The sequence below is a fragment of the Falco punctatus genome (assembly GCF_963210335.1).
Source record: "Falco punctatus genome assembly, chromosome: 1".
NCBI classification, from domain to species: domain Eukaryota; kingdom Metazoa; phylum Chordata; class Aves; order Falconiformes; family Falconidae; genus Falco; species Falco punctatus.
In genome coordinates this window covers 86597561-86625475 of record NC_137580.1, presented here as the reverse complement: position 1 = coordinate 86625475, position 27915 = coordinate 86597561, and the positions used below count along the sequence as shown (strand labels likewise).

At 38.0% G+C, this 27915-nt stretch overlaps 1 protein-coding gene across 8 annotated transcripts in view; it reads right to left on the bottom strand.

Moving 5' to 3' along the window:
- Window positions 1-27915, bottom strand: part of ARVCF (ARVCF delta catenin family member) — a 290531-nt gene that overhangs the window by 199411 nt on the left and 63205 nt on the right. Inside the window, exon 1 of one of the 8 annotated variants that reach the window (XM_080373942.1) lies at window positions 1174-5873. The exons of the other annotated variants lie outside the window; for them this stretch is intronic. Within the exon in view, the coding sequence (XP_080230068.1) occupies window positions 1174-1209 (36 nt within the window). The 5' untranslated portion in view covers window positions 1210-5873. Of the gene's footprint in view, window positions 1-1173; window positions 5874-27915 lie in introns of those variants that run through there. 8 annotated transcript variants of the gene reach the window in all.

The following is a 27915-nucleotide window of genomic DNA, read 5'->3' as shown; positions in this document are numbered from 1 at the left end:
GCAATGCTGCTAGCATTGTTTTGCAGACTGGGAGATGAAACAAAGAAACTCAGACGCAAGTTCATCAAGTTCTTTAGGTGCGTAAATCTTCACTGACTGTTGAGGAGCTAGAACTAACTCATCTAAAAGAAAACAGAAAACCAAGGAAGGCAGAAGACTTACACAGGAAGCCTATAAGCGTCCTTATAGGTCTTCCCAGATCTTCCTTTTCTCTTTTTTTCTAGACCTTTCAGTTCTTAAATTACTGCCCTGAACTCCAGCCTTTCTCCCTCTTTTGTTTTGCTACCCATGTTTTGATTGGGTTTTCCATTTTTTCATTAATATTGTGAATAAATCACAGAAGGAGCACATACTGTTTAGAAACCAATGAGCACATGCTAGTCAGCAACTGAGATTCAAAAAGCCATGTTCCTTACAAACATTCACCATGCAGCACCTGAAAAAGAAGTTCCTTGCTGCCCATGGATTACGGAGTGTGTCTGCTGCACCACCACATGAACCTTCAAATACTTAACAAATGTTTTAGCTCCTGAAAGAGATCTGTAAAAACAGTGGTCTGCTATCAAAAGTCCACCCTTTTTACAGGCTGAAGTTACTGACACTTTTCACAGTAATTCAAAGCACAAATGTCAGGAGAACGCTTGGTCCTTAATACCTGTAATGACATAATCATGCAAACAGAAATGATATAGGCTGACTCTGAGCTCAGTTTCAGGAGCTGGCTGTTGTAATGAGTATATATAATTATAATAAGTTATAAACGTATGTAATCTGGATACAATGGTGATACCAGAGACACAGAATTCTAGCATTTCTTTTTAAATCTTCATTTCTCAGCTGCATCCAAGTCCACACTTGTGAAAGACTTAAGAAGAGGAATTTGAAGAACGTGCAGTAATATTTACTTGTACATGTCTAAAAAGTGGCATCCACCCGTCTCCCAAAATGTTAAGGAAAAGAAAGAAAACTGCATTATAGAGTAGACTGTATACAGTGGCAAACAGCATCTCCAGATTCCAGCTTTATTGAACTGAAAGCATGAAATGTATTAGCTCCCTTTAACCCCTTTCTGAAATCTATCAGTCAGTCATACCAGAAGCAAAAACTCTAAGTAAAGTGATCTGACATCTTGCTACATTCCAAACTGACAATTTGGAAGGATAATTAACTCACTGAATTCTTTGTCACAGTTCTCTTCACAAGCTGCATAGGCTGCTGTCAGTAAAGTCAACTCTGAAGTTTCAAATCCCTAAAAAACCTCAAAATACTGTCTGATGTCGAAAAACAATATGCTGAATACAAAACAAGCAAAAGAAATGTTAATAATTCCATTAATCAGTAAGAAATCACATAATAATGCAAAGATTTTACATTTGCAGAGCTTTTTCAACTTGAGACTTCAATGTATTTTCCAAGGGAAGTAAAGTTATCACCGGTAATTGCTATTGGAGACACACCACAACGTATCCAAGGTAAAATGCACAGCAAAAGCTGGGATAAAAAAAATATTTTTTTACTTTCAGATTCATATTCCTATTCTTTGATCACCATGCTGACTCGTAAGAATGGGGTAGCTCAAAAGGGAACAAAAAAAATTCCATTAACATTCAAACCTGTAGGTAACAGTATGTATTTCCACATGCATTTATGATTTCCTGCACAAAAATTGGTGTGTTCAAACATCTCAGAAGTAATTTTCAGAGCTTCTGTGAAAATTCACTAACTATAGCCCTCATTAATTGTAGTTTCAATGCATGTGAGTGCCAAGAGATTGAACCAGTAACTCAGCCTGTTGCATGCACTGGCAGAACAATGAAACTAAATTTGCACATTTTAGCTTTTTCATCTCTAGCACAGCTATGGCAGATAAACATACAGGCTTACACACATTAATGAGTATGCACCAAATTGTAACAGTACTGCTGAAATCTTACATAATTTCAGAAAAGGAACAGATTTTTTTTCCTGAAGTTTCTATGTATCTTTAAACTGAGTCACTTTACTTCAATGTACAAAATATTCTTTTTAATTTGTACACTAACTCCACTGATTTTCCTATCACAGAAATGAAAAAGATCACATCAGCTCACTCGCTGTAAAATTAGAGAACCTTAATTGGCTATAAAACAATTGGATTGTAGAAACTACCCAGGCTAAATCTGGAAAACTGGGAATAGAATAAAAGGATGAAGATTTTGTTTATTGGACTACTGTAACAGTAACACATTAACTAGATCAAATATTTCACCCAGCACAGAAACAGGCATGGGCTGGGTTGTGGGGTTGGTTTGTTGGGGGTTGTTTTGAAATGAAGAGGGGCAGTGTTCCTTCAGGGTTTTTTGGGCAGAACTTTGACTGTTTCTTAAAAAAATTGACAGAACAGTTTCATTCCTACCATAAAAGCACACTGAAGCAATAACAGAGCAAATGTATGTCTGGTGTGTTTCTCTTCACAATGAAGTCAGCCACAGCATTTCCCTTCTGTTTATGTACACCAGTACTTCATGTTGTAAAACTGTTTTGTATTAAGTCTCCATAAAAATGACCCTTTTTTGTGTGAGTGTCCAATGTACACTTAAAGGTTTGATGGCAACAACAGCAGTGATAAACAGTTACCCACGCACATAATTAAGACAGTTATTACTGAAGGTAGGATCAGATAAAGTCACTTAGTTATGGAAGCGGAATGGTGGAGGAAAAAGTAATCAAAGCTCTCACGCTGTATCTGAAACTATGGGACTCCTTAAAATCACAGTTAAATGGAAATAATTAAACTAATTTTAGGGGGGAGAGGAATACTTTTTCATGATTTAGGGGAAAATATCCCTGAGTGAGTATTTAATAATTTTATGTTTCCATTTCCTTAAAGAAGATGCAGTTAAATCAAATGAGGTAAACTGGGTAGACTGTTCATCTTGAATCACATCGAGTAACGTAAGTTACCCAGTCATAACCCTGCAATTGCACTCCCCTGCCATAGCTCTACTAAGGTTTTATATCTACTGTAAAATTGTGTAACCTTCACATTATTCCTTCTCTGTGTAAAACTGCTCTTCTGAGTCCAATTGAGAAAGAAATCAGATCATTAAAAAAATCCTCTTTATCCAGCAACACATGAACAAAGCTAAAAATGTCATTCTAAGTGCTGTGTTTTCCTTTCAGTTTATTATACCAATTTACTCAGAATCACTCACCAACAGGAGCCCTTGGACTTAAATTTCTCCACTCTTTATCAATACACATACTGCCCAGGACAACAGGTGCTAGTGAAGATTCTCATTCCACAAAAAACTATTCCCCTTTGTATTTGAAATTCATAAAGAAATGTACAGACTGTGTCAAAATTTACTTTGAAGAACAAAGCTATAACAGTAAACATGTTTTATTAAATAATGAGAGAAGAATGGATGCAGAATTTGCACCTTGTACTCACGTCATTAGTCCTACTGGAGCTGGGAAAACTGGCCACATGAGTGCTACTGCCCTGAAGCAAGGGTTTGGGGGGTGTGAAATTTCTACAATATCTAAAAATATGTAGAAGCTGGAACAAATTCAACATCAGTGCAAGTCTACTGAAGTAAAAGACTGGCCTTAAATATTTCAGCTATTCCAGTACTCTGGACTCCTACTCTCTAACAGTGGTCAGTAGCTGATACCAAGGAAAAGTACAGAGACAAACTTACAGTAGTACTTTCTCAGGATAATGTTACACACAGAAGGAAAGTAGGCTGCCATCCTGGACAATGAATGCAGATGTTTTACTGCAGCAGAAGCATCTATAGTACAGCCCAAATACTACAGAACTGCACAGGAAGAGTCTTCTGAACTCCCGGGAACATAGCGCAATACAGTAGCAATACAGTAGTTTGCCATTAGAGCTCCGAACGTGGAATCTTTCCGTCAAGAGTTCTCTTTTGCAAGAAAAGGCAGGGAATTATACAGCCCAAAATTGATTTCAAATTACAGATCTGTGGGATGCTTCTGAACACTTGAGTACGGAACGTATTAGTTTTCTGCGTATTTCCTGTACTGCATTATACCAGTTTTCTCATGAAGAAATTGGCAGTTGCTTTGGATTTGTCCTTCCCCCATTCTACCGTAACAAAGCTGAGCCCAGAGCTCCCTCTTTTTTGCTTCTTAATCTTCTTCTCAGTATTGTGTCATAAGCTCCCATGACAACCTGAGAAGCAGAATTTTCAAAGAGGAACTTAAGGCACATTTTGGAGTATACTGCATTTTTAGTAAGCTAAACAGAGCTAAGCCATATGGTCCTATATTTTAATGTGATGTAATCTAAAACTACTTTTTATTTTTATTTATTTTTACAAGCTAAGACAGTCCCAGTCTTTACAGTATTTTGCAGTTCAGATGGGTCTTCTAAAGCTGTCTGTTCTGACTGTATCCAGCTTCTGATGATTTCTTCTGGGTGTTCTCCAGGACAAGAAAAATTGGTGCACTGCAATCTCAGACATCACCTGGGACTTTCATAAGGCAATAGAAACAAAATTCTAAACATATCCCTGACTGCTCCACACTTTACCACGGATGAAACTAATCTAAGGCACTCCCCTGTAATATGCCTCTATATTGAACTGAGTCCTTCTTCTTCTGTAAATACAGAAGAACCAAGTTTAATTAAGCTGACACAGAGAGATTAAGTTTAGATCTCAACTCCTTGCCTTCACAGCAACTTCAAAATATTAAACAGTTGGTTATAAATCCCCGTCTCTAAGACCTAAATGCAGTACTGGTCCATGACGAGGCATCAGAAATGCTAGAAAAAAAACCCAAACAATAAAAAACCCTGTAAAATTCACCTAGCACTTTTTGGGGCATTCAATAACAATACCTATTTTTAAAAACAAAATGACTGAAGGGAGATGAAAATAAAAATCACGTTGTGATTTTTGTGTGCTAAATCATCTGGTTTTTTAATTTATGTAGTATATGTCCATCTTAGGCAGTCTCCAAGATACACCAGTCAAAGCAGGTAAATGTTTGAAAACCATGAACTTCTGTTCCATTTCTGCCTGCCATCTAAAATTTTGCTTGCTAACTGTTTATTCTGATTCTCTAAAATTAGGATAATTCAGAAATAGAACGTAAGTCCCTGCAAATCCTTGCTTGATAGTACTTTGAAGACAGAAAAACATCCCAAATATTTAACCACTAGAATTGTCTATTAGTGAATAAACTCCTGCTATAGAAACAGGCAGCAAAATGCCTAAAGCAGAATTTCACTTGTTTGGATTGTTTACTGGAGAGATTTAATTGACATACCGGCAGGTCACTTTGCTGATCTCACTGCCTGTACCCTGGTTCCACTCATGGATGAATCAATGATGTTCAAATCTTGTTACCTGCCTCTGCGGCTTCAAAACATCTGACTGTGCAAATTGTTATTTTATCCCTTTTCATTTGGTAGGCTAGCTGTGTTATGCACAATACTGTCATAAAGAGATATTATCTCCTATTTTAGCAATTCAATACACCTTATAATTAAGAATTATTTATTAATATCCCTGTACCTGCCAAGCCATTAACCCCACACAACACAAATGAAATCAGATCACCCAGGATCTCTGCTACAATACTCTTGCAGCTAATCTTCAGGGCTTGTATTTTATGGCAATCAACATTGTTTGGGCAAACTGCCATGAGGAATTTCAGCCCATAAAAGCAAGCAACCTACCTTAGAAACTTGGAAAATGTCAAGCCCTTCTTTGGGTTAGTGCCTAAAATTGCTCCAGCTCTGGAGTTACCCCGTGGTGTATGGCAGCTGGCAGGACAGCAGTGGGAGACACGGACGCTCTGGGTAACACGTGCCCTCTCCTGGCGGATCCAAGCAATATTCTGCGGTAGCTGGAGCCTGCCTGGACGAAGAAAAACTAGTCCTTCTGCTAGTAGTATCAAACCCACATTACTAAAGGATTTTTATTATTACTTTTCTAGTCAACATTCATGTATGGTGAACTGTTCTTAATGGTGTAGAAAATACACCAAATATGTATACTCCAAATAACCTGGCATTTTTTGAATAGGTTTGGCCTTAAAGTACATATGGGAAAATCACAGGACAGCTAGGAGACATTAGTCTTAGTCATGAAAATGTCCATTAGAGGACCAAGATAGAGGAAAAAAACCCCAGAATATAAAACTGTGTCTTGGGTTTAATATTTTTATTTAATGATGGGCATTACCCCATAGGGTTCATATCCCTACCCTGTTGAAGCAGCAAAGTAACATTTTCTATCATTCAATTCGGTACCCATCTAGCTCAACTGAAGGACTGTCTCCTTCATGTTGCTCTTTTCTCTGTAAAATTCTGCCAGTCATGAGCAGACAGAAAAGCAAAACCGGGTTAGGACAGAAGGGATGCTGTTTAATATTAAACAGCATAGGTTTAATTGATTATTGCCTTGAAGTAGGTTCCACTAAGCAGGCCAGTAAATCTGGGTAGAGCTGCTTTGAAACTACCATCCTTTGAGAAATGCACTTACAGAGTGTCAGCAGAACTTGTATTGTGCCTTTTAACCTTATAATTACAGCAGGTTTAGAGTAATTGCCTCAAAATACTTTATGGGATTCTATTTATGCAACTTAATTGTTCTCAGTAGCTTTCATGCTAGTTCCACTTCCTTAAGTATTCAGGCAAACAATTTTTCCATAAGAATGTTTACAGAAATGCTAACACTGAGTAAAAATCAGAAACATATTTGGAAAGGCAAGTTTTGAATCATTAACAAATTACAGATGAAGTATGAATCTTATAGCACATGTACCTCATCAAGTCCAGACCAGCTTAAATATTAAAAATACTCTGTGATTATGGAATAGAAATAGACAGATGCTAAGCAAAGAGAAACTGATACTGGTGAATAAGCACTACTTGATATTAAAAGTAAATATCCCATCATTGTTAAGAACCATTTAAGGCAAATAGATCAAACTGGCTTGTAAAACACTGGACTTTGAGACAATAATATGAAGATACCTCCTAGAAGAAATAAAGGAATGAAAGTCCTCAGATAAAGGAGCACGATGCATTTATGCCTCCTGATCATACTGCTGGATAAAATGCTTTTCAGCACCAAAACCGGTGCAAAGTCCACTCTAATCTGATAATGAAGGCTTAATACTCAGAAGTGATACCTTTGCTTGACTCAGGAAGTAAGGCATCGGCAGAACAACCTGTGTCTGGACTAACCAGGAAGGAGTGGCTTTGAGGTTCTAAGGTTTCTCTGAAGATTAAAGCAGAGACTTTCACAAAGAGATTCAAGCAAAGATTTTTTTAAAGATGTCTACAAGTGGAAGAAAAGTGAAATGGGCAAAATATAAAATACACATTGTAAGTATAACAGAAAAAATTACCTATTTCTCTATTGGTTGAACTGCTCTGCAATATTTTAAGACTATTTTCTTCCTTCAGGTGCAGGAACGGTAAACAGACATGAGTTCTACCTATCACAGCTCCTTAATGGATCTTACACTATCTGAAGCGTACTATAGTCCCTCTTATTTCCCCTTTCCTGCATCCCTTCTGCATTTTCCCAAGGACATTGCCCATGTTTGCACATTTGCCCATATGGAATTACAGCAAGTAAACATAAATGGGAAACTAATCCGCTCCTGCAGAGGGTCACGTTACTCTGAGTTCAGTAGGACAAGAACTGGTTCCTGGCAGATGCTGGAACACTAACACACAATAATGTTTCATTGTGAGTTGTGAAGTGTTACTGCTTTTTCCAACCAGCACAATTCTCTTTCTGTGCCCCTTTTTTCCTCCCTTTATTTTCCATAGGGCACCTCAGTAACTTTTTGGATAGAGGAGATTTCTTGTTCCAGACTACTTTCTGGTTCTGTACCAGCCATCCATTTCACCAAATCACTGGAAGATTACAATCCTTTCCTCAGCTTATTTTCCCCAATGAAAAATGAAAATGACAGCATGTTTCTTGCCTCATCTGTTCCCCATTGGTGCAGAGCTCTACAGCTAAAATGCTCATCAGAGCCAAAAACTTGGGCACTATTGAACTTCAAGCAAGTTAAACATCAATTGTTTTGATTTATAGACCCAGGAGACTAAGTCAATCACAAAAGACTACAGTAAAATTAATTTGCCATTCAGAGCTGTCTATAAGACATGCCTAGCCTGAAAAATACAAAAAATTAGTATTAAGTAGATCGTGCAATTCCTTCTATTGGACAAAACAGCTTACAATTCCATCTTCATAGTGGTCATATATCCAGAGCATCCTTTGCTCCATCCAGGCATTAAATCCAGGACTTCCCACCCCGCCATGCTAAGTTAGTGAGTACTACTGACTTAGATGAAGACTGAATATACAGCATCTCAAGCTGTACCGGATTTATGATATTTCTGTAACTGGACTAATTGACTATCTCTGGCATCTGTTTGGGAGGCACAGCCTAAGGCAAGTTCATCAGTTCAAATCTCACTTATAAATAGATGGTGCAGATGCATTTCAGAGTAGATATTGCAGGCTCTATTTTCCATTTGAGAACTTTGCATCTTTTAGGTAATACACATACATACATAAAGAACATTAACATAAAAGCTTAAGAGATGCAATTGGGTGTATTTATGGGATGCCTCAGATGTTAAGTTCATGTGGCATGTAGATCAAAAGGAAAACTGTTAAGAATGAGTAACCATTGTAGACAACACACAGCGTAGCAACTGGCAATATTCCCATTAGCAAAGTTGCTTGGGAAGGGTTGTCTATCATTCATGCCATAGGTACCTTGCTTCCTAGCTTTCAGCTACTCAGGTCTCTATAGCACAAACAACAAATTCACTTTCCAAAACAAAATTGTCTCATAAATTCCAGTCATTGAATACTGTAATTGTATTTCTGTGGCTTAGATTGTGGCAACAGGGAATGAAGCAAGCAGGAAGAGACAGCAAATTGCAAAGGTAAAGTTCCCTTTCATACTGAAATTTTTTTGTTGGGAATAATGGACTCCGAAAGGAAAGACAACTATTGATGAATCAGCGATGGAATAAAAACTTAATCATTTGCTGAGGTCATTTAATCTGTTAGTATTAAAAGATTTGAAAGCTTCTAATTTAGTTCTCCACAGAAGCAGCTCCCTGTTCTTAACAGCTTCACAATGAATATTCAGTTTTTAACTTCAAATCAACATCACTACTGTAGCTTAATACGTCTCTATAAGGTACTAAGTCAAACACAAAGCTCAAAATCTGGACAGAAAGCATCACCAGCTGTTTACAGTTCAGACTATTTCTTTGTACAGATTATAAATCAGAGTACATATCTCAATCCAGCAACTGATTACAGAAATATCTTAAATACTAGTTTATGTACTCAGTGGACTTCTGCTCTAAACAACATCTACATCAATCTAAATCAAGTATCCAGTTTATGGACAGTATTTTAGGTGTCTTTTGCTTCTGTTTTAGTAGGTATAATGATAACAGTGCTCACAGTATTTAAAAAGAAAAAATACAGCTGGATTTCTGCAATGACACAGAACGCAATCAATCTGCTAACACCTGACACCTGATAAGTTCACAGCGTCCATAAAATGTATTACTATGTGTATGTGTTAGAAACATCCATATTCTTGGCTCCTTACTCTCCTATAAAACAGGAGAGTGGAATCGCTCTCCTGAGATTCATAAACAGTTTTTGATTTCATCCAGGAAAACCTCCATCTTTCTCTTTGCAACAGAAAGTTCTCCCACCTCAACCTGTTCTTCTTTACAGCTTCAATGTAACAGTATGATTCATGGCTTTGTGGATAGTGCAGTAAGTTTACATTAATAGACACACCAAAAAAACCCCAAACACACAGCATGTAAGCTTTTCTGAAAGCTATTTACAGCTTGTAAGACAAAAGGAATTAATATGCATTTATATTAAACAAGTGTATCTTTTCCATCTTTCTTATGGGTTCCATAAAAGATATTTTATTTCACTCTATATATTCCATGCTTATGTATAATGACAGTTCCATAAGCCCTGACTCAAAAAGAGTAACTTCTACTAGCCAAAGAAATCAGCCCTGCCTATGCTCTGGGAGCTTTGCCAAAGAAAAACAAGCTCCATGGTAAAGGTCATTAGGAATAAGAGACATTCTTTATGCTGTGCTGAGTACAGAGACTAATCCACTTCTTTTGGTAGGAAGTATGCAGGTAGGGAACCAGCAAGCATTAGTTCCAGACTCTTCCACTCCTGCTTTTCTAAGAATATTCAGGGAACCATCCATTTTGACCTGCTTTTCTTTTGGTTTTGATGTCATGCACTACAAACCCAGCATTTGCTTACTAGGACAAATCTATTGTACTATGCTGGAAATCCTCTCTAATAGTGTGGGGGATGCTAGCAGTAAGGGCAGTAAGTCAGTTGGCTGCTGTTATCATCAATCAAGCATGAAGGCTCTGCTATTCTGCAGCCTGAATTCTTTATCTAACTGATTAGTCATACAGGCCAACTGTATTACAGTATTGCTTCCCAACTCCCATTACAGAATTCCTCCATTTGGAGTATTAAAAAAGCCAGCTGACAAACTCAACGTTGCATGAAACATGCTTTAGAGAGGAAGGAAAGGAAGCAAGACAGCAGAGGACAGAGACGACAAGATACAATCCCCTTATCCCCACAGATCTTCATGCTAAAAGAGAGTGAGTGAAAGCTTGCAAATCAATTCAAAAGCAAATAAAGCAACAAAAGGCCACCAAGACAAACACCAGAAAGCTATTTTAAGGTTCAGAGTGAATTAAATATGCAAAGAAATTAAGCATAGCAAGGAAATAATCTTACCGGCAGAATTAGCATTTGTTTTCCTGTTTGTTAACAGACAACTGAGAAAGGCATTTCAGAGGAGTATCAGTAATATAACTACGCTGAATTTACTTTCTGCTATGCTCAGGGAGGTTTTCTATTTCAATAGCCCTCCTGAGAAAAAGAAATAGACCCTTTGAAAAACCTTCCCCCGTTATTTTCTCTATCACGTTCTGTACTGTTCCCCCATAGAGATCCTATGTCAAAGGTGGCCTCCTGACTTCATAGAAAAGTCACTACTCAGCTATTTCTCCCATCCAAGAAAAAGAAGAACACCTTGCTCAAGAATCCGATTTCTGGACTCTTTTCCCATATGCCCCTACACATGCACGCATGCCTGCTTGCCAGTAAAGCATTAATTCAGGGACCTGACAACAGGCTATCATATTTTAGCCTGGAATCACCCTTCTTTCAGCTTCCTTGACCTATACAAGCCTATTTTATATGCTCATGCAGTTTCTACTGCATTTTTCTTTTTCTGCTGAAAGTCACACTTGGTTACAAAAACCTATGAACATAATAAAGTCCAAGCATATCACAGCCAACAACTCAATCTAAAAGGATGACCATTTACCATAATGATCTCCACACTGTACAGCAGACAGGCACTAAAATAAGATGCTTTACCCATAAATGTCTACCTTCGGATAAATGTCTCTCATCTTACACCCTTGCCAAGCAAAATTTTTTGATTTAGAATTACATCCATCTTGTCTTAAAAGCAGAGTTACCAATCCAGAGATGCTGGTTTCCTTTTTTTGCGCTACTTTCCCTTTTGCACACCCTAGACTTCTCCGTAAACAGTTGTACCCTAAGTGACACTCAAACAGCTTTTCTCTCCAGTGCAGCACACAGAGAGTCAGATAGTAACACACTGCACCAAGTTTATCTTCTGCTGTTTAAAATATTCCATTGCTCACCATACCTGCTGGTTTCAATATTCAGAAGTTAAAGCACTGCTGAGCAGGCACCCAGTGGGATTTCAGAGCAGAATGTAAAGAGGAATTACTTTCGGAAAAAAAGCCTGTAATGATGGAGTCTTGCAGTCAGAAAACACTCCAGCTGCAAAGCCCTCTCCCACCAAATGCTGAGGATATCAGAGAAACAAGAAAAAACACAGATGGGCCTGCCCTTCCATCCTGGTCACAGAAACCCACAAAATACATGTTCACAGAATTGACTACAGTATGTGCCAGATAAATAAAAACAAATCCAAGCACAATCACTATCAATACACAAGACCCCTAAAAAAGCATGCTCTGTATGTGGACAGTCTGCAGTGGATTGCTCTGCTGTCTTCTATCATACATTGAAACAGGTAAAGACAATTGCAAAACAGAAACAGGAATATTTTGCACTTCATATTCTTTATAACAGGAGCTGACTATTTTCAGTTTAATATGCATCCACAGAGACCTAACCACAACTGTCATCACAGCTAGATTTTTCTCTAGTGAGTTTCTTGGGAAAGGACTGACTTAATTTTCCTCATTTGTACTGTGCCAAGCACAGTATGGTCTTAGTCCCAGCTGAGGCCTCCAGGCACTGTCACAACATAGTCACAAGACAAGCAAGCTGATATGCTCAGTGCAAAATTCCTCAGTTTTAGTAGGCAGCTTGAAAGATGTGAGGACAAAGCATTGAAACGGTGGTAAACATGACTTGATTGTACTTTTAAAATAAAGCTGTTTACTCTTGCTTTTTACTGCTTACTCCTCCACTCTTTCCTGCTTCTGTTACTACCTCTACCTGGGGACATAGTTTACATTTATTATTTGTTCCAAAAGGTGCTTAGCTTACACCAACAATAGCATAAAATAAGAACTATGTACAGTGGGACAGAGGATTAAAATGACCTTTTTTCTTTTCTCTTTTTTTTTCCCCTTCTCCCTAGCATTGCTGAATAAAGAGGCTGAAGCATTTATTTTTCAGCCAGTAATGACAGGATAAGTGTCAGACATAACCCAAAAAAAGTTCCACTAGAGCCTTCTGCAGCTTAAATTGCTGTTAAATTTATTCATACTTGATTCCACCCTCAGAAAGCCAGTCCTCTTCTGCCTTTTATTGTTTATATTGGATATAGTGAGTCATGGAAAGAAAGTGACAAGAAACTACATTTACGCTAAAGAAATCATCCCACATCTTTTCAGATTCTCTTTCCTGCTATTTCCGTAGCATGCCTCCTATTGAGTCTGTGAGATTGATTACCCAAGCAAGGGCTAAGCGCTTATTCTTGACTCCACTTACTTAGCTGCTCACATTCTCATCTTAGCATGCCAATTTAGAGGAAACAGATGCATTATCCATCAGTTGCAGAATGTGAATGAGTGTACACAGGACTATTTATCTGACCTGTGCCTATAAACAACGAAGGGACAGTAATACTAAGCAAAGATAATAATCTAAAAGTACCATTAGTTTCTTTTTCTATGTTTGTGTAAGTTATGAATACCCTAGAAGAGACAGCTGACACTCTGCATATGAGAGGTCAAGGGCAATCAAATGCCTGACTTAAACACCTCAAGAACTATGAATGCAGAGCGGAACACCTTCTGAAAACTGAAACTGGTGTGTTTAAGGTATCAGGTAGGCCACAGACTGTAAGAAGGAACACAACCTACTTTGCAGTTTTGCAAACATTATTTTTTTCAATCAAATACCCTTTCTAATCTAGTCTCCCTACTATGGCAAAAGAGAAAGCTGACTAGTACTTTTGGTGACTGAGTGAACTGGGTGACCATGCAGCTGACAGAGGAAGTTCTCTTTTACAAGTAAGGTCCTTCTGCAATACTCCAGATTTGGAAATCAGTATTAAGTATTCATTTTATATTCTTTTCTTCACCACAAAATGGTTCAACTGCATGAGATGCAGACCTAAATACTCTATACATTTAAAATAATGTCAGATTTATCATAAAAACTTGCATGCAACAGCTTACATGCTTCCACTTCGCCACCGAGCCAAAAACTCTGGCATGTGTAAACAAACGAGAAACACAGAATCATTTCTGTTGGAAAAGACCCTTAAGGTCATTTAGGCCAACTCTTAACCAAGGACTGCCAAGTCCACCACAAAACCATGTTGCTAAGTGCAACATTTACACATCTTTTAAATCCCTCCAGGGATGGGGACTCAATCACTTCCTTGGGCAGCCTGTTCCAATGATTGACAGCCCTTGCGATGAAGACATTTTTCCTCACACCCAACCGAGACCTCTGCTGGTGCAACTGGAGACCTCTTGTCGTATCATTTGTTACTTGGGGGAAGAGACAGAAACCCACCTCACTACAGCCTCCTTTCAGGTGGTTGTAGAGAGCAGTAAGGTCTCCCCTCAGCCTCCTTTTCTCTAGCCTAAACAACCCCAGTTCCCTCAGCTGCTCCTCATAAGACTTGTGCTCCAGACCCTTCAGCAGCCCCACACTGACAGGCCTGCAGCTCCCCAGATCCTCCTTCCAGCCTTTCTTGTAGACAGGCATCACATTTGCTAACTTCCAGTCCACTGGGACCTCCCCAGTTAGTAGGGTTAGATAAACCCTGACAGAAGAGGAAAATGTAAGACAGGAATTACTCAGTGGGGGTGTGACTAAACCAAGAAGAGCTCAAAGCAAGCAAACATCTTTGCTAGTTAATACAGTATCCTCAGCCAATATTTGAAATTTACCTGCGTTTTTTACTGGCCTTGCAATATAAGTTCCCTTCCTTTGTTCATCCAGCTGCTGCCAGTGGTATCAAAAAACTATGGACCCCACCTTTGATATGCTTCAAACTATTTGTAGTATTGATATCAAGCAAACAGCAAGCCACAGGCGTTCCACATTCACCATTCTTAATTTCATATGACCATAAGGTAATATGGATTTACTGTAATTTTACCAGCAAAAGACCAGAGTTGCTTCATAATGTTCTATACACTTGATCTTTAAAAATTATAGCTTTCAGAAAACTTATGCCAAGCTAGTAAACTTCAACTCTTTATCCTACACAGGAGAAATTACTGTTGTGCACAACTTTCATCAAATGTATTAATGACACGATTAGAAATAGACACCACTAACTTTTGCCAGTAGCTACAACGGCAAATGCAGACAGGTGCTCTGCATAAAGTAGATTTACAATAATCTTCCGAACTGCAAATTTAGTCTTGCTCCATGCATTCTGCATGTCTCAGCTTTAACAGCACCTGAACTCAATTCTGTCTTTTAAATTCAACTGGCATCTCCAGCCACTAGTACTCCAATTTGAAGTTTATTTTTAGAGTGATTCTACTTCTCACACTTTTGCATGTTGTTTCTAATGACTGGAATGTAAGAATTTTTAAATTAAAAGTACAAAAATGGCCTACTCAATATTTATAATACTTTTCAGCTATCATGACATGAAAAAATCTTAATTGTTTTAGCATTCCAGTTTGCAATGAATTCATTTGCTATTTATCTTTTTGTGTGTGAGATCTGAAAACTTCCCACTGGAAATTTTGTTCCCAAAAGCCACAGCCCCCTGCCTAGTCAATCTGCAATGGTAAGAATCACAACTTTCATAGTAACTATCATACTAACTGTAACTGTTGTGTTTCAAGACTAAACGTGTCTAAGTTATCACTATATGTTAGCCATGGAGAGTATGAGCACTCAGTATCTGATGGTAGGATTTTTCCTCACTGTTTAGCTCAAGCTAAAAGGGTTATAGTTTATGGTTTATGACTGGTCAAACCTAAGAAACTCACGCATGCCCAGTCTTACAAGGGTGTCATAAAAGGTTTAAAGACACTGCTTTGAACAGGGGTTGGACCAGATGACCTCCAAAAGTCCGTTCCAACATAAATTATTCAATGATTCTAAGAGAAAACACACTCTGGTTTCCAAAGCCTTCAAAAAGGACCCACACCTTTAGGCTTTATTCCTCTGAATTTTCAGGAGGCCAAACGCTGACAGAAATTGGGCATTAGCAATTCCTTTGAAGTCAATGGAAATTACAGCCCCTCACCCCTGCAGTGGGTTTTAACTTAAGAGATTTTAGTGCGACTATGAACACGAAGTCAGACTTTGGTGTAAAAATTCTGGTGTAACTTCTTTTACTCACTCTCTCCCATCCAAACATGCATTCATGCATACTATCTCCATCACCAAACCAGATGTGTTTTTTCACTCTATCGACCTGCCTTACAAACAACACTTCCTTTTACTACTAACCACAAAAATCAGAGCACAGGAACACAACAAACACTCTCAAAGGCTGGCTGGCTTACCTCAACGTCACTCCACATTCCTATCCACTTACAAAACCTTAAGTTACTAATCACGGGATAATCACAAAGTTACATACCTTCACAGGAAAGAGCTAGTACACCCTACTAATTACAGTTTTATCAAGAGGCTGTGAACATTTTTACTCAGAACTAGCACAAACACTGATCTCTTCAAATGTAAAAGACAGAAAGAGCTCCCCCTGCTTTTCAATGCACAACATTTGCTGTTGTGAAACTATTTTCAAGGCAGCTATGTAAAAGTAAAATGAGGTAACAAGCAGTTTCAGCATTGTTAATTTCATGTCTAGGCTACATAAAGTCCAAGCTGATCATTCCAAATTAACTTACCTTACTGCAACAGCAGCACAGGATAGTTAATACAAGACATCAAAGCAGGAGTCATCCTTCCTGATACCTTTTAACTGAAATGCCAATGTGTAATTAACTTAAATGAAATCTGTTTGCAAGCCCCAAAGCACTTCCAAAGTATTTCTGCAATTACACTGCAAAAGTAACACATTCTAGTTAAATTTCCACTGTCATCCTTTTATCAGATTTCTGTATGGAAATTCCATACAGAGTGAATACTGCTCCATGCTGGACATGGCACAATACGCACACAGTTACTACTGCCTGTAGCTGCAAGAGATGGAGATCAAGACCAACAGGGAGATGCGAGATGTCTATTCAAAATAATTCTAGCATTAATAGAGGCAACAAAGGACCCTCTCTCTCTGTACTTGCAAGGATCTACATCACTTAGACAAAGAGTATGTTGCCAACTTCTCAGACAAATTGCTCCCATGAAAGATGTTGCTGCTTTGGAAACTCCACAGGAGAAAGTAGTTAATCTCTAGCTCTCAGGCGTTGTTTATTTGCTCAGAACAGGACTTAATGTGGCAAGTGTGAGGAAGTTTGCGCTGTAGGAGGAGCTGGGAATTGTGAATGGGTTCCCTCTTATTTCTTGATAACATTTTGTTCTTTATTTGTTACAAAACACCTAAGAGAACAACTTCATACTTACAATCATTCCATCTATTGTGACACAAGAAATAAAATCTGAAAGTAAATTGAAAAGTTCCATTTTGCTGCTGCTTCTGTAAGTATTCCAGACTAGACAGAAAGAAAAATACATAGCATAGCTTCTTGCAGTTAAATTCCTCTGAATTGCAGAAGGATGGACTTTGTATCAGATGATGTGACTTTTTATCACTGGCATTGCTACTGATTGCCTTTACACCTTCATTCTTGTTTCTGTACCTTAGGTTCTCTTATTTATAAAGTGAAAACATCAGCCCTAAAGGTTTAGCTCAACTGTGCAGAAGTAGTTAGAAATCAAATTTACTTTGATCTCTATTGCATAATTATTTTTTAAAATACAGTACTTTCTATTTTCCTGAAAGAATTAAGAATAAGGAAGCTAACCAGCCATGAATGGTGCTAAAGCTCTGTGTGTGCACCAGACCCCAAACACAATTTGCTGCTGAGTGTACTACAAAATCTAATAGTCTTCTGACCATAGCGTGAAATGGTAATGTTCTAACATCATGTTTGATTTACTTATTTTATAATAATGCAATCAATGGACAAACAAAATGTTACAGTTTGTGTTGTTTCCAAGAGAGAAAGCACAGGAAATAATTGCCAATGATCTCATTAGTTGTGTTTAGTTACAGTCCTTCAGATACAGCCCTAAACAATCTTCAGGGACAGTAAATAACATTTTTATTATTATTATTGTCATTTTCTGTAAGTGTGGAAAATCCTATATACCTAAAGTAAGTTCTGGAACAGGTTTTCAAAACCCAGTTTTTTAATCAATAAAGAGAATGGCAAAAAACAACCCCAAACCAACAATGAAACAACACAATATGGATCTGGGGAAAATGTCAAGTGCTTTCTTTGTATTTTCAGTGCATAATTAACACTATCCAGAACTTCCTCTGCAACTGGGATACACTGTGACATCTTTGAAGGGGTAATCATGGGAATTGAGGTTTTTATTAAGTCTGTTTAAGAGGTATTGTAATAAAACAAGAAAATTTAAAGGTTGAAGGATCTGAATATGAATTAAACATTACCCTTAACTCTGATGTAAAATAAAAATGTTTGTTCTTGCTGCTGATTTCACCTAGCACTGCATGAAAGGTGAAAGCTGAACATGTATCATTCTTGATTTTATTTGGCTGTAAGTCTTGATGTAATAGATAAACCTCTCCACATATACAATACTCATTTATTAAGCTGTCATATCAATTAATATTACTTTCATAGGGACTGCTTGTACTAAAGTGACAGAGAAAACTGCCCGAATGCTTCACTATTTCACAATCTTCAATCATCATAGTGACTTCAAGCTTTCACATATGCAGTTCTTTAATCCTCCCAAACACAATCGCTTCCACCTCCACTCATCTATTTCAGACCTACACAAACAGGCAATCGCAGCTTGTGACCTCCTGACCAGTAGGTAATACAACATGGTCCATGATTAGGGTTTGCGTTATACCACAATACAGATACCATTACCAGCACGTACACTGTTAGTTATTCCACAGCATTTGTGCCTGTGTTTACATTAGCTACAGAATTTTTGTCTGATTTATTCTTTTCCAGTTATACAATTTCCTATTAAAATGAGATTTCCTTTCAGACATGAATAAAGTTATGTTCTCAGGCAGCTGGGCTCAACGGTAGGCACCTCAAGCTTCAGATGCTCTAGGGCAGATGAAGTAGCAGTACATCAAATGGAGCTTAAGTTCCACTTTACACCACCCCAGAGGAAACCTATGAAGCCCAACAGAGATCCCCAAGATCTGAATGGTCAGCAGACCCAGTCAAAAAGGCCAGTTCTACAACCTATTTGAGAGAGCAATTCATCAAGAACATGTGCGGCATTTCTAAGCCAAGGCATTCATGCTACTGCCTTTTCAACCACTTGCCTTCAAGACTGTAGAATCAAGAAACACATGAAGGAGAAAAGGCAAGGACACCTACATAGTCTGTAAATGACAAAAGCAGGAAGCAGCCAATTAGCACATTGGTACAGTGATCTAAATTACAGCTAAGCCTGCAGAGGCTATAAAGGACGCTATATCCTAAGTCACTAATGACTTATGGGGATGGGAAGAAGATAGCCTTGTAAAAATCTTGAGAAGCAATAGCCAGGTTGTGCCGAGATGACATGAAAACCGCAAGGGCGCCCACATCTTGCTTCAATAACCTGTTTCTCAGCAGAACAGATTCCCTTTGCCCTTCCTTCCTCTCTCCTCAACACTTCCAAATGTCCTATAGCTTTGTAAGCCCTTGGGAGCCCTGTGTTACGCAGCTCCCTCTACCACCCCTAAGGCAGATGGTATTCCCTTCATACATCCATCAGAACTATGCCTGCAGGGAAATGCTTCTGAGGGGTAGGCAGCAATTTCCAGCCTTTCTTGGAGCTAGCAACTGGCTCTGCAGCAAGAATATATTCTTTTGATTAAGAGAAAAACTCTGGTACTGAGCTGACCAGGTTTTGATTTCTTCCTCTTGTGTATCATTATAGCTGGAGATAGGCAACTATTTCAAAAAGACACAGGAACAATTATGAGCTTGGTATGCGAGTCCCAGAAGCACCTATTGCTACAATTTTCTTTGTCACACATCAGCTTTTACTGTAGTAAGACCTTGAGTTAGAGGTAGGGGAAAAAAATTAAAATCAATAAGGGTCATTGAAACTCTGCTATAGCCAGATGAAGTACCAGATTTCACCGGCAGCAGCGTCATACCAATCAAACAACAAAACGCTACCTATTAAACCCCATCTGCAGTCAACACAATGCTCACTGTTCTGCTTCACACTTAATTCTATCAAATCACTCATTTCCATGTTTGAACTTCAGAATATATATTACCTGAAACACAGTGAAGATGGCTGTGCACACAGGTAGGCTCTGCAATCAGTACTAGTGAATGACCAGGTACTTGGAAGAGAAAGAACTATGGTCAAAAGTGGAAAATAAAGACCACAAATTTGCAAGAATTATTTTATTCTTGCTAAGCCCCCTCTGTTTTTCAGTAGATCCACTTGAATTTCCCCTGAGTTCTAGATTATCAATCCAAAAAATATCACTGTATAACCCTTACAACTCTCCAGCAGACGAACCCTTCCAAGTGTAATACACTTATTGCCTTGTCACTAAATGCTACCATCCTACTCATGCAAGCACTAATACATGCAATTGCTATATGTGTAAACCTCTCTCATCCATTATATTGTAACACTGAGGCAGCACCAGGACAACATGAAGACTTTCAATTACATTTCTAAGGTACATTCAGTGACAATGAAAGCATTTGCATAATAGTCCAATGATTCACAAGTAGGATCTAGCTCTTCTGACTGTAAATGTTAACAACTGTTGTATGTTGTCACATACACCATACAGCAATAACACTGAATCCACACTAACACCTGTGTTCAGCTGCACTTAAGAAGTTGCATTAGCAAGGCTCAGTGCCATGCTGAACATGTCTGCAAGATTCCAGATGGGAACCAGTGCCACACAGCTGGCTTTGCCATAAAACCAACATATAGACTTGCCTTAAAAAGCCTGTGCAGCAAGCAATATGCTACTAATGTTATAGATTATGACCATGCACACAACAAGCTACAAATAAAAGCCATGTTAATTTTGAGTCCCATGCTTGTTTCAGTAGAACATCAGCATACAACTGATTTCAAGCTCTACTGGAAATACAGGAAAATCACAAGCCCTTCTGACAAGCAGAACAAAGAAGAGGTTTGGTCCTCCAAAGAGGTTCTGAGTATGCATGTTTCAAGGGACTGTACAAGGAAATAAGGTGCCAATACACAGAGAATCCTCAAAAATTATGTCCAAAATGGCAGGGAGAAAAAGTTTGAGAGTTAAAAAATAATGGGAAGTAAAATAACTTAAGTGAATGATAATGCTGTTACACTTATAGAAGGATATATTCATTCCAGAGGATCCAAATATAAACAACTTGTGATCCACAAAACCGAAGAATGTAGACGCCGTCTTGTTAAAGTCATCACAGCAAGCTAATATTCCAGGCAGCACTACCTGATCTGTAAAGCTATAGCTTTCCACTGCTGATACCAGCGTCACTCAATGCAAACTGTCACTGATAGCATCACGAAGACAACTCAGTAGATTTCCCATCTCTGTAAAAGAATCAGGGTTACTGGCTGAGATGCTCTGTGAGGATTATTTGCAGAATTCATGTCTGTCTCTCATTTCAATACTCTAAGTTTAAAACCAACCTGTGTCTTTTTATGCATTTCTGAGTAAAATACATAGAGAGGAAGAGATCAGATACTGGAAACATTTTTTATTGAGGAACTGACTATTTATTTCTGTTAGTACAGTAACAGATGTGCATTATGCACCACTGTCCATTTACCTACTTCCTAACTACAGTATTTAACCAATTAAAAAAAAAAAGAGCAGGTAAGCCCAGTTTTTAATATTCAAATGAGTATATTAATGGAGTGAAATAATTCTTATCTCCCTGTATGATTAAGGTGAATAAGAGCTGGAAATTTACCTTGAACTAGAAAAATAACTCCTCATTCTGTAAAACAGCTTTTTCTAAATGCAAGAGAAGGATAAGGCAATAATCAGCAATTCATCTGAAACACTAGGTATCTTACAGTCAGTGATCAAACAGCAGATTTTGAAACAGAAAACATATCAAGCCTAATATCACAAACAAATCCCAACACAGATAATTCTATAGCAAATGCATCATGCTCAACAGTCAACCCCCAATGACTGCCACTGGGCACTGAACCTTCACCTTTAGCATCAAAGCACCAACACTGGTTCACTTGAGGGAAGTGAGTAATTCTTTTAGCCTGACCTGGTAGCAGTTTCTTCTCTGCTAGTCAGATCAGCCAACTAAGAAATCATAAGACAGGCTTCACCAACATGTTACAGCTCCAGTAGTTCCAAGTGGAAAGAGGATCCTTGTTTCCTGACCTAAGCTACAGAGCAGTCCTGCTGTTAAACAGCTTCTATGTTTCACCCAAATCTGGTTGCGCTTCAGCTGCAAATCAATGATTGCTGTGCATGTTTTGTGTATTACAGGGACTTAAAAGAAGAAAAAAAAATATTACAGACACTGACTCAGTACCCTAGTCAAATTCTGCCACTAAAAAGTGTTTCCCCATTTAATTCTGCTTACTGTGAAATTACTAGTTTCTTGCAGTGCTACTACTGTAACATACCAGCAGCACTCCAGTAAATTCTACACCACCTGGATGGCTACAGAGCAAAAGTAAGGTTTTAAACACTTCTGTATTTTATATGCTGCTTAAACTCTCATTACAAATTATTTTTTACAGTAGTCATTAAAACTTCGATTTTTATAAGCCAAGAATTCTCACGTCATGGATCACACTCACTCAGTAAATTATAGGATAAGCACCTTAAGTGATTATGCATGCATGTAAATGTCCATACTATTTTTAAAGATATTGGTGCAATTAATCAGACTAATATAATTTGAATACTTGAGATTTTGAAACAGGAATTTGTCTGTGTAACTGAATTCAACCTGTACGCATACATTTATACACCATATAGACACTACATATTTTTCATAAACAGTCTAGTGAGACAACCTTAAATGACAGCATTTTTTACTACATGATTTGACCATTAGATATTCACCTGAAACCAAGATTAGGCTATAAATCTTTAAAAAATTTGCCTGATTACTCATTTTAAATCAAATGCTGTAGTCAGAAACCAGAGAGATGACTGTTTACCAGAAAAAATACTTTCTCAATTACATTTTATCAAATATCTTAGGTCACTAGGATCTGCATTCATTTGTTCTTCCCAGATTACATGCATAATTATTTCTTAGCTCTTTTCTAAAAAGATACTTCAGATCATGAGTAGGAGAAATGAAGACTACTCTGCAAGAGAGAAGAAACTGTAGGAAAGCAACAACAGAAAATTGGAGGAATATGCCCCCATATTCCAAACCCTTAAAGGGATCATCATTGCTAACCGTAAGAGCTGTCTGCCAACTATAATGTCCTAACAGGTTAAACCCATGTACCTGTCTATGGAATTGGCAGGTGTTCCCTAAAAATGAAGTTATTCTTTCAGAAATAGAAGGCACCAAACTTAAGTCATACATCCAGTTTAGCACTTTGCAGGCAAAGGTCCCAACCCACCAGACCTATATGTATATCTCATCCACTCCATGGATGACTGGTACCACCCTGGCCTTACATAAATAAAGACTGCCTAAGAGGCTGCCTAACAGGGAAGGGTTTTCATGATCAAGGGATTTTCCTGGAGTAGGGATTCTTCTTCACAACAGATTCAACTCATTATACTAAAAATGTAACACCGTTTGGTTATTACGAATGTGTCTTTATTTAAAGGAGTCTGCAGTATCAACCTTCAGTACTTTCATTATCTTACAATCCCTTCAGTACACTTTCTTCCTATTCTTGGAATATCTCATATTATCCAACAGGATCACATTGTCTGCATATAGATCATTCTCTGAAAGTTATAAGCTCTGGATTGAATTACTCTGTAACAGCTATTGCAGACTAAACAGGACACTAATCTTAATTGGACAACATTTGTGTAAAGAATAACTTTACACTGTCCCAAGTGGCTCAGAAGCACTGCATGCCAGGCACTCAGGTTCAGCAAGTAGCCACCAAACCTACCGTACCTACCAAAAAATTTCAGGCATTCACTATGTACAACAGGAATAAAGCACCTAAAGATACAAATATGCAGGTTCTGGAATTTACTAAAAGACCCAATATGGAGTTGCTCCCTATTCTCCAAGTCAGTGAGCATTAGACTCCTGATTTGCACCAGTTGCTTGAGAAATGTTACTGGATACTTACCTGTATCTTTTGATCCCCTAATATCCTTGCAAATCCAGTTCATCCTTTTATATCCTGGCTTTCCAATGATGGTGCTACTTTGCAGGTTATTTTCTCTCCACGCCGTATTACTGCTGCCTGACAAAAAGCCATTAACATCTAATATCCACTCTACTCTGCCCTCATCATAATAGGTTTGCACTAAAGCTTTCACTTCTGCAGGTGAGCTTCACTAACGTCCATACTCCAGGATGGCTGGAAAACTACACCCTGTAAGATACCAACCCTGTCACGAGGATCATACAGGACTCTGGCTTTAGTGGACTTTGGATGAAAGAAGAAAAAACCCAAGACCACACGCACTCATGACAAATCCGATACTACACTTTCAGTAATATTGCCCAGTATTAGTAAAGACAGTATAACAATTGGACCACAACTGTAGGGCACAGACAATTCACTAAGTGCTGTAGGCAGGTTCAAGAATGGGCAGCAGCCTTTAAAATTAGAGGACAAGCTAAACCTTGTTTAAAATGGCTCTTTACATATGTTACAAACATGTACCCAATATCTGCAATATACTGTAGCAGTTCTTTGACTAGTGCATCTGTTTTAGATGTAGTACGCCAGAAAGAAAAGATCATTTTCAAGAATGGAGTTTCAGCATATGGTTCGCACAGCTGTCACGTTCAGCAGCATCTCACAGCGCAACACTATGTACGGGAGACCAGAAGTCCACACCCAGCCACAAGCTGAACAAGAGTAATACAAAAGAGCTTTCTGAAGCAAATACTGGTATAGAAAACCTGCATATTCATTTTTTTCATTTGTCATCTCTACATACGTACATAAAAATAGTATATACATGTTTCCATGTACCCATTAGAATTAAATAAACAAAGAAAAAAATATTCAAGTGGAATCAACAGCATAATGTCACAGGCCTTACACCAGCCTTATTTAACAATTACATTTAGAAATTGATGGAAATACCTCACCACAAGCTCAGTAGCTATAGCAACATGCTTAGCTTCTCAGAAGAATCAAGTAAGATAACCTGCCCTAAAATAGATGCAAAATAGCTGTCATCGCACATGTACAGTTTCAGAGACAGAATACAACCACAAAAATGAATTTCTTCTGAATGCATAATGCTCCCTTTTACAGAAGTCAAAAAGCTACCCTACAGGCAGTGGGTGAGAATTTAGTTCAATTCTTTTACTCTCACTGTTTCAAAAGCTAAATCGTTTATCTCAAAGCTTAATTGTGTCTTTTAACAAATTAGACTTCACTGGAAATCACTATCTGTTTTCCCCCCTTCTTGTTACAATTCAAAGGCAGCATCTGTTACAGAGCAAAAATGAACCATTTTCCCTTCATTACACAAAGAGTAAAAAGTCATCCCAAGTTCACATTACTTCAGAAGGTAATTTCTGTTCATCAGAATAATTTGGTATGTGTTCATTCCCTCACACCCAGTTTTGCAGGCTAATTTTCATAAATATTTAGACATAATTTGGTTTGCAACCATTAACTATGATAATGTTACAGAAATTGCATGTTTAGGTTACTATTCCATGTCAGCACTGCTAAAAATACTCTGGATTGTATTTTGTTATACTGTGTGATCATACATTCTTCATAAAGCATCACCCTAAGAAAAACAAACCCCAGCAGTTATCATCACCCCTAACAGGCTGTTGATCTGATCCCTATTCTGGAGTCCAGGAGAAGCTGACTTGCTCAGGCATTTCTCTGAAAAGAAGGGAGCTTGTCTCTGCCCTCCATCGAAGGGGTGCTTCAGAGCAGTTGCTGAAGCTCCACAGGAAGGCTACATCCTACATCACTAGATGGGTGACAACTGGCCTAAGGTGCACCACAGGGCCTCCTTGCTGCAAGCAGCCTGGCTTGTATCAACCACTCTTTTACAACATGAAGAGTGACTACTTTGGCATTAAGTACTTATACCTAGGGAGAAGAACAGCTACCAGCACACCATCAGGAACCACCCCTGGAGCACAGCTGTTCTTTATGAACTAGAACAAAAGCTATCCTGCCTCTTCCCAAGGTCCCCTCTCTCCTGCACCTTGGTGAGTGATATGCTTCACAGAACCCCAATCTTGAAAGATCTTCTCCAGTAGCTTTCTGTGAAGAATGCTGCTCTAGTTTGGTTGTTTAGAAATATTTTTTTAAAAAACAAACAACTCCTTCTGCTACAATTAAGACTGCAAAAAAAGAGAAGGCACAGGCATTAATTTTGCACTGCAAGGGACTAAATCAAGTCAATTAACAGTAAAGGAATAATACTGCAAGCCAGTGTTTAATTTGTGGCCTTATTCATAGAAGAAAAAGGAGTTGTAAACAAGTCAACTAGCAACAGAAATGTCAGTGCTAACTTGGCATTTCAGCTTAACCAAAAACACAGGACAGCAAAACAACAGATTTTAGGAGAACTAAAATAAACAGAAGCATTCTATTTTTTAAACAAAAAGTTTTTAAAGTGTAAACAGTAGCTTCTTGTGACAGGCTCTTCCCTTATTCTGCTTCTTTTCATAGATTAGTAGAATATAGATGCTGCAGATGTAGCTTTCTCCTGAATTAGATGTATGATAATCCTTATCTACATCTACCCTTATACAAGTTTATAGATACTATGAGTATAACCAAGAAGAATTAATAGAAGTGAGCACAGGTTATATGCATGCTCTACCCATTTTGGTAAGCACATGGTTTCATTTTTTGTTTTCAGAGTGACACATCTCTCATTTTCTCTGACAAAGTAGATGTTTATCTGAAAAAGAACATTTGTTTGGTTTTTTAAATCTGATTGTAGGTAAGAGCAGAGCATATATCAATTCGAGCTCAAAATAAAAATTCTCTTAACTGGAAATAGACAGTAATTGCATTTTTTTCTGAAGAGCTTCTTCTCCAACTTTAAAGTAGTACCAAAACTATTGTTCCATTGCTGTAAAGTAACAGATTTATACATGTCAAGCAATAATTTACACTATTGAAATCCAGAACAAGCATATCATGGAGCATTTTTACAGCATGACACTCAGAAATCTAAATCTGAAATTCCCATGCCTTTAACAGAAGCAATGTAGCTCACTCCACAAATTCAATGTATTGCTCTGAATGCAAGATTATTTAGGTTTAAAAACAAACAAAGTTCTTAATTTATCTTCCATATGAACTTAAGAGTTGTTCAACCCTTGACATTCAGGGTACGATTCTATTATATGGAAATACAAAATAATGTAGTGAAGAATGTTTCATCCCTTCAGAAATAAAGTGCAGAGAACAGTCAAGCAAAGACTGGAAATTAACAGCATTATAATAGGCCATTTCACTCCACTGGTAGGAGTTTGGGCTTAATTACCCAGCAGTTTGGATTCCAGTGCTTTCTGTAAATCAGCATACCCCAAGACACTTAAGTGTAAGGCCTCAGAGTATTGACAGATAATCCCTGGTAGCTAGAAAAAAAAGGGATGCTTCAGGTTGCTGCTGCAATATAATCTACACACATACTTTGTTACCTATGCCCAAGAGTTCCCATCCCATCTTGGATCTGATTAAATGCTTTCATTTTGTTCATCCAATTTGAAGAAACGAAAGTTTATTGTTCATTTGGACAGCTCACTTGATAACATTGCACATAAACACTAGGAGAGGGATGCCAATCTACTTATCAGCAAGGACAAAAGTACGTCCAATTACTTGCAACTACCACTCTCCACTCCCAAATTTGTTTAACCCAAATATGCCAGTTAGGTCAGCTGGCTGTTAAAAGAAACATTTAATAGTGCAGACTGGCAGTACTGCCACAGTAAAATTTGTGGTTAATGCTAATCATGGATTAAGCAAAGGCCTTTTTAAAGTCACCATTGATTTTCAGTTACAAAATTGATTTATCTGCACTGAAGGTACCAACAGAATTCTCATTGTTGGTATT